At 56.0% G+C, this 12,328-nt stretch overlaps 5 protein-coding genes across 5 annotated transcripts; 2 read left to right on the forward strand and 3 right to left on the reverse strand.

The window, feature by feature from the left end:
- Window positions 1-62: 62 nt before the first annotated feature.
- On the reverse strand, window positions 63-758 carry LMH87_008578 (uncharacterized protein; the record flags this gene model as incomplete). The annotated part of the gene is made up of 2 exons (XM_056201769.1): window positions 63-636; window positions 721-758. 2 exons carry the CDS (start codon window positions 756-758, stop codon window positions 63-65), a joined length of 612 nt encoding a protein of 203 aa, XP_056056398.1.
- A 431-nt stretch (window positions 759-1,189) lies between these two features.
- Window positions 1,190-3,424, reverse strand: LMH87_008579 (uncharacterized protein; the record flags this gene model as incomplete). The annotated part of the gene is made up of 1 exon (XM_056201770.1): window positions 1,190-3,424. The coding sequence occupies one exon, from the start codon at window positions 3,422-3,424 to the stop codon at window positions 1,190-1,192; it is 2,235 nt and encodes a 744-aa protein (XP_056056399.1).
- Window positions 3,425-5,886: 2,462 nt separating this feature from the next.
- Window positions 5,887-6,783, forward strand: LMH87_008580 (uncharacterized protein; the record flags this gene model as incomplete). The annotated part of the gene is made up of 1 exon (XM_056201771.1): window positions 5,887-6,783. One exon carries the CDS (start codon window positions 5,887-5,889, stop codon window positions 6,781-6,783), a length of 897 nt encoding a protein of 298 aa, XP_056056400.1.
- A 645-nt stretch (window positions 6,784-7,428) lies between these two features.
- Window positions 7,429-9,645, forward strand: LMH87_008581 (uncharacterized protein; the record flags this gene model as incomplete). Its single annotated transcript, XM_056201772.1, has 1 exon — window positions 7,429-9,645. The coding sequence occupies one exon, from the start codon at window positions 7,429-7,431 to the stop codon at window positions 9,643-9,645; it is 2,217 nt and encodes a 738-aa protein (XP_056056401.1).
- Window positions 9,646-11,003: 1,358 nt separating this feature from the next.
- LMH87_008582 (uncharacterized protein) lies at window positions 11,004-11,841 on the reverse strand (the record flags this gene model as incomplete). The annotated part of the gene is made up of 3 exons (XM_056201774.1): window positions 11,004-11,028; window positions 11,087-11,372; window positions 11,832-11,841. 3 exons carry the CDS (start codon window positions 11,839-11,841, stop codon window positions 11,004-11,006), a joined length of 321 nt encoding a protein of 106 aa, XP_056056402.1.
- Window positions 11,842-12,328: the final 487 nt, after the last annotated feature.

Here is a 12,328-nt window from a genome sequence, read left to right on the forward strand (position 1 = left end):
ATGTCGAGGACTTCTTTACAGGAAAAGAGCCTCTATATAAGAAAAAAAGACAGTCTCCCTCTCTAATCTGCCAGCATCGGCTGCCTCGTTTCCCGCAGCGGCTCCTCGTCTGACACTTCCTGCTGCCGCCGCTCTGGCAGCCTATCGCTCGGCACCTCGGGCAGCCTCTCCGGCGCCGGCCCTCGAATCCCCGCCTCCATGGCCGCCAGCTCGTCCTCGACCTCGTCCTCGTCCTGGTTGGAGATGCGCCCGCCGAGCATCTCGCTGACCTCGTTCTGGTAGGCAATCGCGTCGGCCGTCTCGCCCATGAGCTTCTCCACGTGCTCGATGCCGCCCATCTCCTTGTGGATCTCCTGCAGCACTTTGGTGCCCTGCTGCAGGCCAAAGACGACGTCCTTTTGGATCTGCGCAAACTCGACGCTCGACGTCAGCTGCTCGAGCTGCGCGAGCTGCGCGTCCGTCTTGGCGAGCAGGCCCTGCTGGTACTTTTTGCGCCGCAGCGCGAGCAGCGCCTTTGGCTTGTCGCCCTTGGCGAGCATCTGCTTGGCAATGTCCGTCTCTTTATCGGTGAGGATCGTGATGCGTCTTTGGTACTGCTGGAGCTTGTCGCGCTGGATCTTCAGGTCCAGAATCGCCCTGTGGTGAGCGGTGGTTAGCGAACGATGGCCGGCGGCACGAGGACACATGGGTGGCGCGGTTGCGCAGGGGCGGGGCTCTCACTTGTCCTGGGCAGTGACCTTGCTGGTGTTGCCGCCCATGATGCATGTATTTTCGGAGGATAACTCGTTCCCCCGCGATTGTAGGAGTGCCGTTGCCTGCCAGACCGCAGGTTGGTGTCTGGGGAGGGTTGCGTGCCCGGTCGGCCAATGTCGTCATCTAGCGTGGTGCCCTGCTGTCACCAGCCCACTGACCCGCCGATGACGGCGCTATCTGGCGATATTTTAGGTCCTGTTCCGCGCTGGAGACCACTACAGCCCGCCAAAAGATTGCCAAACACGCGCTGAAACGCTGGAGTGACCACTGTGGGCCACTAAAGACATGCTTCACCATCTTTCATCGTCGGCATGCAACATTGCTTGTCTCATTCATCTATACGCATCTGCATACCGTTTACTGTTTCTTTCCAAAATTTCCAAAATGCCGCTTGGTAAATCTATTTCTTTTTGGCCGTCACACGTTAATCCTTCGTCTACCAGGTGAAGCTCTCGATCATCAGCCTCATCAGCACCGGCTTCCCATTTTCGTCGTGTCTGCCCAGTGCCGACGCGATGCAACGAACGTCGTCCACCATGCCGGATGGGCCGCAGACCACAATCACCGTGCCGCCCTTTTGATGACGGAGCTCTTCGGTCAAGATCCTCCGCACATCCAGGCGCTCGCCCACTGCCAAGGTCACGTCCACCTCGCCCCAGCGTCTCTCCGTCGCCGTGCTCGAGCTAACCGGGCCGCTGAGCTGCATCCCCTCTACATCCCGGACCAATGGCCAGGTTCGCGCGCCCCAAAACAGCTTTCTGGTACCCAGCGGCTTTCCTGCCGTGTTGAATCTATCAAGAGCCGGGAGGACACCGGTTATGCCAACGCCTCCGGCAATACACAGCAGGTTGGGAAAGTCGTGGGTGGGCTCCGGGTGGTCTTCTTGCAGGAACGTCATTCTGTGGTTATACGAACCCTCCACAAAGACAGGAATACCGCGAGGACAGGGACCCTTTTTTGCGAGGATAGCTGTCAGCCCGCTTTGTCGTCTGATGTAGACGGCGATGCCAGACTCCTTGCGTATGGTGAGCGACTCATTGTCCGAGCCGCTTCCCGAAGAGCTTCCGACCGCAACCGTATTTGATGCAATTCCCTTTTCTTTTTCGTTGCTCATCTCAGAGCTATCGATTGTCGACGTCTCTTCTTGATAGGTCACGCCAGCAACAGAGAAGGGATGGTTCTCCCAGAAGCGCCAAGTGCTGATGGTGGGAAAGTGAAGGTATACATGACCATCGGCAGAGATGCCGGGAATGTCCAGACGGTAGTAGTCTTCATCAATCGGCGTAAAGTAGGCTCTCTTGAACCCAGCACGCACTTGGCGTCCAAGGCGCACCAGACGGTCAAATCCCCATACGGCACAGGCCATCCAGAGCCAATTCTGGTATCCCCATGCATCCGTGTACTTGACGTTGACATGCTTGTACGAACAGACAATGACCAAAACCGTAATGACAATGTGTGCGGCAAGGAAAATCTCGTAGATCCGCTGGCGAATCGGCTGGATCGACTTGACGCAGAGAATCACAAACCCAATGGTACCCGCGCTTCCCCAGTACCAGTACGGCTCGGTGAACTCTTCCGCCCAGCCTTCCGTGTGCAGGGCAATCTGGAGGTACACCAAGCTGTGCAGGACTGCATGCATCATGCAGATAAAAGCTATCCACCGATGCAGGAGCAAAAACGTTGAATGCGACCAATTTGTCAGCCAGAGCAGGAAATTGTTGCGGCCAGCGTACAGAATGACCAAAGGCACGTTCGCATAACACAAGACGCCCAGGCGGTTGGCCACGTTTCTCGTAACCATGGCCTTGACAGTATCGTACCAGAGGCCCAGCTCGGTCGAGTACCCCACACACGACAGCACCACATTGACCACCCAGAGATAGAGGATGAAGATTGCCTGACCGCGCGTGGGCATGATGCCGAGGCTCCAGACGGGCGTCGAGTGCTTGGAGCCGACCAGGGGCGGGTCGATGATGTAGGCATGCACCTTGGTGACCCACGACGCCGGCCAAGGGAGGAAGCGCAGCAGCGAAGCCGCGATTGGGAGACCTGCACCGGTGACCAGAATGATGAGGCTGTACAGAGAGTGCTTGATCTCGTCGCTCGCTCCGTTTCGGAGGTCCAGCTCATGCAGTCTGTACTGGTCCTCGGGTATCACGGCCGTGAAGTTGAGCACGTCGGTCGCATTCAGCACCCGCGTCGGCGTCTCGGTCATGGCCGCCAACACCTCCGTGTAGGACTTTGGCCCGCTGCCGTCCGGCAGCTTGACCAGCTGCTCCTCCCAGAACTTGTCCACCTTGCTGACGGCGAGCTCGTTGCAGTGCGACTTGAGGCAGTACGCCAGCGTCTGCAGGTAAAACTGGTTTCGCGATAGGCAGGTCGGCGTCGACTGGGCCACCACGGCCCAGCCGTCGCCGCTCGGGTACACGGGCTTGGCGGCAGCCGCCTCGTCGCGCTTGCCGTAGTGCGGCACAATGGCCAGGTCCTCGGTGGTGCAGTTGAGCGGCACGTAGAGCGAGTTGGTGCAAGCAAAGGCGCAGTAGGGGTCGTAGAGCGTGATGCCGAAGCCGATGAAGCCGCGGGCGCCGGGGCTGGTGACGTCGGCGCCGGCGGCGCCAAGGAGCGCCAGCAGCAGGCTGAGGATCGAGATCCAAGAGTGGCTTGCCATGGCGGCGGGTTGGCGCTGACCAACAGAAGGGAAGGCTATTTCGATTTGCGATCCCAAGTAAAAGGAAGAATGTAAAGGGGATAAATAAGAAGCAGAAAGGATTGAGGACCGACAGCGTTACACTTTTGGTTTACACAAGAGGCGGGGTCGAGTACTGTTCGACCGTGGACTGCAGGTTGGGTGTTTGCAGATCCTGGGAAACTGGGGTGTAAGACAGGAAGCAAGGGCCCGGGAAGCTCGCCGCTCTTACAAGCACGCACGCCGTGTCAATCGTGAGTGCAGCGCTTTGAGACAAGAGCTTGGGATGAATGTAACGGTTCCAGAACGAAACTAGCTCTGGGGAGTGGGATCGCCACCATTCTTATTCGCCGTCCGTTTCGACAGCTTAAACCCTCATGGCCCGCAGAGCAGCCCTTCAAGCATAGCGGATCTCCCTTCTCTGTTCAGCTGCAAGTGCAACCCCAGGGCTAGAACGCACACAAAACCTCTTCCTCTCCTCTCCTTGTGTTTTCGTGGATGTCTGTGTGTCGATTCGCCAGTGTTGCCGGCCGGCACGTGTTGCCGTCTTCGGACAGCCGTCGCCCATCACGAGTCGGCACTTGCGGTTGGGTGGGTGGCGTTGGGAGAGAGAGAGAGAAGGCGACCCCGTTTCATGGTCCGAGAACGTCGGACCATCGTTCAGCTCCATGGGGCATTTTTTTGCAACCGGGCCCAGAGTTGCGTCGGCGTAGGGCGCGGCGGGACCCCGCAAGGTCCTATAGATTAGCTCACATTAACTCTCATGACCAAGTCTATCTTGAGGGAGCATGCGCTCGCATGGTGGCTGTATAGCTTCTGCAGCTTGACGTTACGCCAAAAAGTTTTATGCTGTGCGAGTGCATAGTTTGTTTGCTTTTGTAGATTTTGTGATGCTCGACAACGTGGCTCTGACACCACTTCGTCACACAAGATATTTTACAAGAGACTGGGAAAACACAACGCGTGGATCTGTTTTTTTGTTGTTTTTTTTGTGCCAGGTTCTAGAACCCCGCTTCGATACCTGGAACCACCACTGTAAAAAAAAATAACAAAAAACTCTGCAACAAGGTCCGTGTGGGCAAAAACAGTAACACGAGAGAACCGAGGGTGTGGTGGTGGAAGTGGGTCACTGATTTGATTGATAAGATGAACAGCAATAGGGCCTGCTCCACAAAACTTACAAGCCCTGCATAATGGCCTGGGCCAGCAAGGCTAGCTGGTCCGAGAAGAAGGGAAGATGATTCGCCTCATTATGTTCTGCATGTGGGGAACGAGAAAAAGATTTAGCCGAGACAGTTCGGCTCGAGTCGGTTGCCGGTGCTGGAAATGCGACGGTGCTTTGCATCGACCATGTAGTTCGTGGATCTGGAGCATGCGCATGTGCCCGAGGGGGACGGACGATGCCAAGGGCTTGGGAGCTACAGATCCACGATAATATCTTACTTGCCAAGTCACTTGCCAAGCCGAACAGATACAAAGGCTTCATAAAGCTTCGAGTATTACAACTTGAGAGTTCACACTACCAACTATTGGCTCGTTGCCTCGTCACATCACTCACACCGCCCATGTCGACGACAGTCTCGCCCATACATCAATATCCCGCAGCAGAGTTTTTCACATGTGCACCTCATCCACATTGTTCCGACTTTACCCAGACCATTAACAATGCATTATCGTCGACTCGCCCAACCTCCACTCCCGGAACTTGCCCTTAGTTCTCCACCGCCGGCCCCAGCCAGGCCCCGGTTACAACTGCTCGAAACAGAGCGGAGGCGCGGCCTTGCCTGATTCTTTTTTGTTTTCACTGATACGACTGTATCGCGTTTCTTCTGAAATCTGCACAAGATCTTCACTATCAAAGACCCGCCGCTTTACCATGTCGGTTGCGCGGATGTGGGCGACATGTGACTTCAATGTCGTAGTCGTGCCATATTGGGCAAAGACAGACGCCTGTCCACTATCCGCCCCGGTTGTCTTCAGCTCATTCTGTGGCGAGCTGGTTGAACTGCTCCGGTCAACGTTACACCGTCTCTATTCCGCCGTGGACTGGATGCATGTTTCGCCCTATGCTACGGAGCTGCTGCCGCAGTGGATCTCCTCTGTTGCATGGACAGCTGCCTGCACTTACATGCACGCACTAGAGCAAGCGAGATGGCACTTTGAAGTCGACTTGCCCATCACGACAATGTAGTTGAAATTTCCCGTCACCTTGACATTTTTGCAGCAACTTCCCACGCATCGCAATGTTGCTGTAACTCGTCGATGTCGCAGTCGATACGCTAGTTTACGGCCGATGTTACTCATTTCCAAGCTAAACTGCACCAGCAATGCGTCAATGACGAGCGGTGTGGTGGCCAATACCTGGCCAACGCACCTCGTCACAGCTTTCAAAACAGCTCTACGAAGAAAAGAAACCTCCTCACAGAGTGATTAAGACAAAAGCCATGGACGCCGCCCAGGACAGCGACAATGCCCTCCCACTCACCGGCGCCCAGGAGACGCTCCTCGTCACTCTCCTCGCCAAGTACAACGACTTCTACCAGCCGCGGCCGCTCCTCACCGACCGCTGGGCCGTCGCCGTCATCGACCACCTCGGCGCAGAGCAGCACGCCGCGCTCACGGCGCGCATTTCCCGCGGGCCCACGTCGCACCCGGCGACTGTCACAATGCGCGCCCGCACCATTGACAACTGGGCGACCGACTTTCTGGCCTCGCACAGCAACGAGCCCGTGACAGTCGTCCATCTCGCCTGTGGGCTGGACGCGCGCGCGCTGCGTCTGCGCGGCAAGTGTAGCGACAAAGGCGTGCGCTGGGTCGACCTCGATCTGCCCGAGGTCATTGATGCCCGGCACCGCGCTTCGGCCGCCATGCCGAGTCCGCCTGGAGGGCGTGGATACTCGTATGAGATGGTGGCGGCGGACGCGACGGCGACGGAGTGGCTGCAGGCGATACCCGCCGACCGCCCGACGCTCATCATCATGGAGGGCCTGAGCATGTATCTAGGCGTTGAGGCCGCGGAGGCGCTCATGCAGCGGCTTGTGAGTCACTTTGCAGCACGTGGCGGGGAACTGGTGCTTGATACCATGTCCCCCCAGTTTGCGGCATTCATGAACTGGGTCATCCGGGTGCAGAAGAACTTTGACTTTCAGTTTGGGTACACGCTCAGCAGTCCGGCAGAGATTTTGAGATTGAATGAGCGGCTGCAGATAGTGGAAGGACACACCTTCACGGACAATCCGGCTATCAAGCTGTTGGGCTGGCAGCCCCGTGTATTTCTGTGGGTGATGTCATGGATTCCGTATGCTGGTGCATTGTCTCGCTTTATGCGCTTCAAGATGTGAGATTGTGACACTAGGTATAGTGTAGAATCAGGCATGCTTTCTTGGTCTCTAGGAAAACACCTAACAGACTGGGTGGAGCGTTCGCAGACGGCAAGCATAGAGTCACAATGGTCCTAATACTCGCAATGATTCACATATAGGGAACAACAAGAGATGAAAGTTTTTTGATAAAAATGAACTAGCTTCCGCAGTTCCGATTCTTTTCTCGAAAGAAGAAATCGTCAATAGTAACTGTGTAGATGCGCTACCATTCTTTGGCTCATTACGTGAGCCACGGTCAGTATCGAACCTGTGATTTATGGTACTTCAATAATTATCAATAAATGGCTCATGCTCTTGTCTTCACTTTTTGACATATGAGAGCATTATTTTCTTGGCTAGGAGCAGCCTTTCCCGGGAACATCAGCTTCTCGAATCAGGTCTGACTTACACCGTCTACGATCCCTCCGAATCTCCGCGCTAGGTCCGGGGCACCCCACTTTTATCGGCCGACAAACCAAAAAAAAGTTGGCGAACAGTTTCTGACCATCAAAAGCAACAACGAAAACACGAAAAATAGGGCAAAAAACGACAACAACGACAACAACGACGACAGAGATAGCGACGACAGTGACGACAAGGACAATAGCGACAACTGCCCTTCCCATGCCCTCCCTCAGCAGTCGACTGGACCACGACGTCTACCAAGTCGTCCGGCGGCTCGAGGAGAGCACTAACGACTGCAAGCCCTTCAAAACCGTATCAGCCGCCTACAGCGCCATCAAGACGTCCAATTCGAGTCTCAGTCGTCAAAAGAAGCGACCGCTAGAGGATGCGCTGTTCCGCGTCCTCGATGTTCGCAAGCGAGAACAAGTTCAGGACGAGAGCGATGATTCCGAGGCGGAGATTGACGTCGACTTCGAGACTCCTGAGACCAAAGGCGACGAGCGGTTTCTGCTAAACCGACAGATCACGAAACATTGGAAGGTCGAACCAGCTTCGATGTCGCAGGCCACGAGTAACGGCGAGCAGCCCGCGAAGAAAAAGCGACGAGTAGAAACAGAGGCCGATGAGGGGAACACAGTAAGGGCAACAAGCGAGGGGGCCAAGGAGCCCAAGGAGGCCAAAACCGCCGACGGCAGCAAACTTCAAAAGAAAACCCCCCGTGGCCCTCTATTTGATGTTGAGACGGATATTGAGTTGCGACTTGGAGGTCTTGGAGCTACCTACGAAGCTATCCTGACAAAGACACGGCACGCACTATTCGCTGACGAGCATTACGAAGACCCAACCAAAATCGGGAGACACATTCATGGCCTCGCTCTGACAGGCCCTTCCTTTGTTGGCAAAAAATCTTACATTCGAGCCATCGCTTCTCATTTAAATGTCCCCCTCATCAACATCACTCGATGCTTTCGAGAACAGGAGCGAGTTGAGAAAAGCCTGACGGAAGCGTTTGACACGGCTGTTGCCGCGGCACCGTGCATTGTGTACATTAAGCACATTGAACAGATCATGCCCAAGTCTGGTGAAGCCTCGCAAAACGAGCAGCACCAAAAGGCATTTGACGCCCTCCAGAGGCAGATGGAGCGCCTCGCGGCGCAACGCACACCGGTCATGTGCATGGTGACGGCCACGCGGCAAGACGACGCCTATCCGGCCCTCTTTGGCCCCGACATGATTGAGAAGGACTACCAGCTGCGTGTTCCTAATGTCAAGGAGCGCCACGACATTCTCAGCCACATTCTGCACGACAACACCGTGCACAACGAGGTCGACCTGTTGGACGTTGCCCGAAGGATGGACGGCTGTGTGGGCGGCGACATTGTCATGCTTGCGGAAGGGGCCACAACGAACGCTGGCCTACGCTTGGCGGCTGCGAAAGACGTGGACCTCGGCCGCCCCTCATCAGACGATCAAGATCCAGACACGGAGGGGACGAGGTCGATTCTCCAGCCAAACCCAATCACGCTCGAAGACTTCAATGTGGCACTGGCAGACTACACCCCAACCCTGCGGAAAGAAGGCTTCACGGCCATCCCCAACGTCACCTGGGACCAGGTCGGCGGCCTCGCCTCCGTCCGGGCGCAGCTCAGGCTCTCCATTGTCGGCCCCATCACCCAGCCGGAGCTGTACGCCAAGTTCGGCCTGGCCCGTGCCGGGGGCTGCCTCCTCTGGGGGCCCCCGGGGTGCGGCAAGACGCTCATCGCGCAGGCCGTCGCCAACGAGGCGCAGGCCAGCTTCATCCTCATCAACGGTCCCGAGCTGCTCAACAAGTACGTCGGCGAGTCGGAGCGCGCCGTGCGCGAGCTCTTCACGCGCGCGCGCTCCTCGACGCCCTGCATCCTCTTCTTTGACGAGTTCGACTCCATCGCGTCGCGCCGTGACTCGGGCGGCGGCCAGTCCGGCGGCGGCGCCGGCACGCGCGTTGTCAACGCCCTCCTCACCGAGCTCGACGGCGCCCGCGGCCGCGACGGCATCTACGTCATCGGCACCACCAACCGGCCCGACATGATTGACGAGGCCATCCTGCGCCCGGGCCGCCTCAGCAAGCAGCTCTTCCTCGACCTGCCCACCGAGGCGGAGCGCGTCGAGATCCTGCGCACAATCTACCGCAATCGCCACGTCGGCGCCTCCGACGAGGAGCTCGCGCGGCTCGACGACGTGGCGCGCGACGCGCGCTGCGGCAACTTTTCGGGCGCGGACCTTAGCGGCCTGCACGAGAGGGCCGCCGAAATCGCGCTGACGAGGTTCCTGGACAAGGGCCACGTGGAAGCAACGGGGGAAATCAAAATACAGGACTGGGAGGAGGCGCTGAAAGTGACGAAACCGAGTGTGGCGAAGCCGGAATCGTTCCGGAAGCTCATGAGAGCGAAGCAGTAGACTTGATACCATAGATGAATTAAGAAGAAGTTATACTAATTTCTCCCTATTTCTTTCCTATTTTTCCTATTTCCCCTATTTTCCTTTATTCTTCTTATTTCCCCCTATTTCTTCAATTCTTACTATTCCTCGCTATTTAAATAATGTCTCTATCTTTCTTAAGCAGGGCAACATACCTACTACCACATATAGAGAAGTGTTGCGTGCCAGCTAAAGCGGGCATGCCAACGGTCTCAGAGTACAAGAGCAACGGCTTCTTGATCATGGCGGGCTAGCGACGACAGCGGGACGATGCGCGTTCTGTGGTGTTGGCTTCTATTTTCCGTTGACCAAGCTTTGGTCATTAGTCGAGTGTTGGGGAACACTTCGGCTACGACATCAGCCAGATCTCTGGATTGCTTGTCGGCGAAGGGTTTCGGCAGCATTTCGTAGACCACCCGCCCAACGGCGACCATGATCAGAAGGTCCTTCCTCCGTCCATGTTGGCCTTCTACATGAGTCCTGGCTGCTTCAGCGGCGCATTTTCTGTCGCCTTGCAAGATCTGACCCGGCCCGACCTGATCGACAGACGCCAACTAGTGCGTTGCAGTACTGCCGCCCAGCTTGGAAGACCGACGAGGAAGTATTATGTTAGGCGTGATTGTGATCCTCGTTGGTAATATCATCCAGATTCTGGCAGCAACTCGAAGACTTGGCTCATGTGCAATCGCTCCGTCGCCGGCTTCAGAATAGGCACTGTGCCTGTCGGTGATCTCATTTTCCAACCTGAGTCATGTTCGCGTGAATTCCGAAGCCGACTTGTGGCATTATTTCATCCAATGATTGCTATTGGCACACTGATGGGGGCGATTTGGACGTGAACGTTGGTCTGCCATATCCGCTAGGTTCCCGGCCTGGGGTCGTCACTCACATCAACAATAGTATCGACTGTTGAAAATTGAAGCCGAATTGCGACTTTGTTTTCACTCTAGTAATATATCATGATTCCTATTACCACCGAGTCTAAATCACCCTGAAAGCAGTTGGTCCGGAGCTGAATAGCGTGTAGTAGCTAGAGGAGCCGAGTAGCGCTCTACTCAATTGCCCACGCTCCATCTCCCGAAACTTGCCTCACTGCGAATTACACCTTCACGAAAATTGTCATCTAAAATATATAATTACGCGAGCTTGCTCGCAAAGAGGAGTTTCTGTTTAGAGCTTTGGGCGCGCCGTCGTCTTGGTATTGGCGCAAACCCTCTAATTGGTCTATAATACACTAATCGCCGGCATTTTCCCATCCCGTCTATCAGAAAATAAAGTCTTTTCACATCATTGGTACAAATACTGTTTTTTTTCGCAAAGCAATTTAGTAGATTCGCTTATGCGGTAGACTCCTTGAGGTAGCTGTGTGGCGCATGTTAGTATAGTGTCTGCAGGTACAGTGTATCGTGACGTCACTTACGCAATGAGGTCCTTGCGGTCCTTCTCCTTCTTGAGGCCGCCAAAGGCCATCTTGGTGCCGGGAATGTACTTCTTGGGGTTCTCGAGGTAGGCGAAGAGGGTGTCCTCCTCCCAGGTGATGCCCTTGCCCTTGTTGGCGTCGGTGTAGGCGTAGCCCTCGACGGAGCCGGTCTTGCGGCCGAAGAGGCCGTGCAGAGCAGGACCGATCTTGTTGGCACCGCCCTTCTCGACGGTATGGCACTGAGCACAGCGGGTCTTGAAAAGGTTGGCACCCTTCTTAGCGTCGCCTGTAGATGTGAGTTAGCGTTGCTGTTCAATTGGGTTGCTTGTCCGTGTGGCTCCTGTCGTGTGATACCCGTTGGGCGACGACTGAGGCTGCCAGCGTTGCTGGGCTGACGTGGCGCAAACGGGCGCGTCGGCGTGCGCGGCCAATGCAAGTCGACAGCATGGATGTGCATTCCTACAAGGATGAAGCGATTCTCGAGTGCCAATCGTAAATGACGCAGGGCTTTTGGGCCGCTGTTCCTTTCATGGCGCGCGCAATGTTTCAAGCCTCGGCTAGGAAAGCTGACGCGTGCGACATTTCGCTCGCTCAAGAGAATCGCCTTCGTCGGAAGAGTATCGTGCACCGGGCAGCCGTAGAGATTCACCGAGCTGCCTCTTCGCCAGCTGAGCGCCTCTTGTTTGCCGCCTCACGGGTTCTCGGAGCCAACGGGGACGGGGTCGAAGGGGAGTAGGCAACTTACCACCAGCCATTGTGATGAGGTGTGTAGGAGAAAAAAGACGTAAAGTGTCGTGAGTTGAAGCGTGCTCTGCAGAGAATCCAAAAAAGAACCGCGCGAGGGTATTCTTCTTTGGTAGACGTTCGTGGGTTGGATTGGTTATTAGGTCGTGGTGGTTGGAAGAAGGGAAAAGGGAAAAGGGAAGCAGGATTGAGCAGGAAAAAAAGTTTATGACAGCATGTGGACGAAAACATGCTAGTCCGCCCCCTGTAGGCGGCCACGAGCACTGGAAATGGCGCTGTAGCACGGGTGTTGCGGTCGCCACAGCCACCTGTGGCGGGTGCGCCGGTCACATTGGGGCCGCGCTCGACCAATCAGCGGCTGCACATTACACAGGACTTATTTCTGGCGCCGGGGCGGACCCAGTTGCCAGGTCCCAACGCCGAGCAAACTCCAACCCGACTTTACCCGGCCATTACTGTGCCAGCATGACCTGTTTACTGGTACTGCCAGAAAAATTG

Source organism: Akanthomyces muscarius (genome assembly GCF_028009165.1).
Source record: "Akanthomyces muscarius strain Ve6 chromosome Unknown contig_18, whole genome shotgun sequence".
Classification (NCBI taxonomy): Eukaryota; Fungi; Ascomycota; class Sordariomycetes; order Hypocreales; family Cordycipitaceae; genus Akanthomyces; species Akanthomyces muscarius.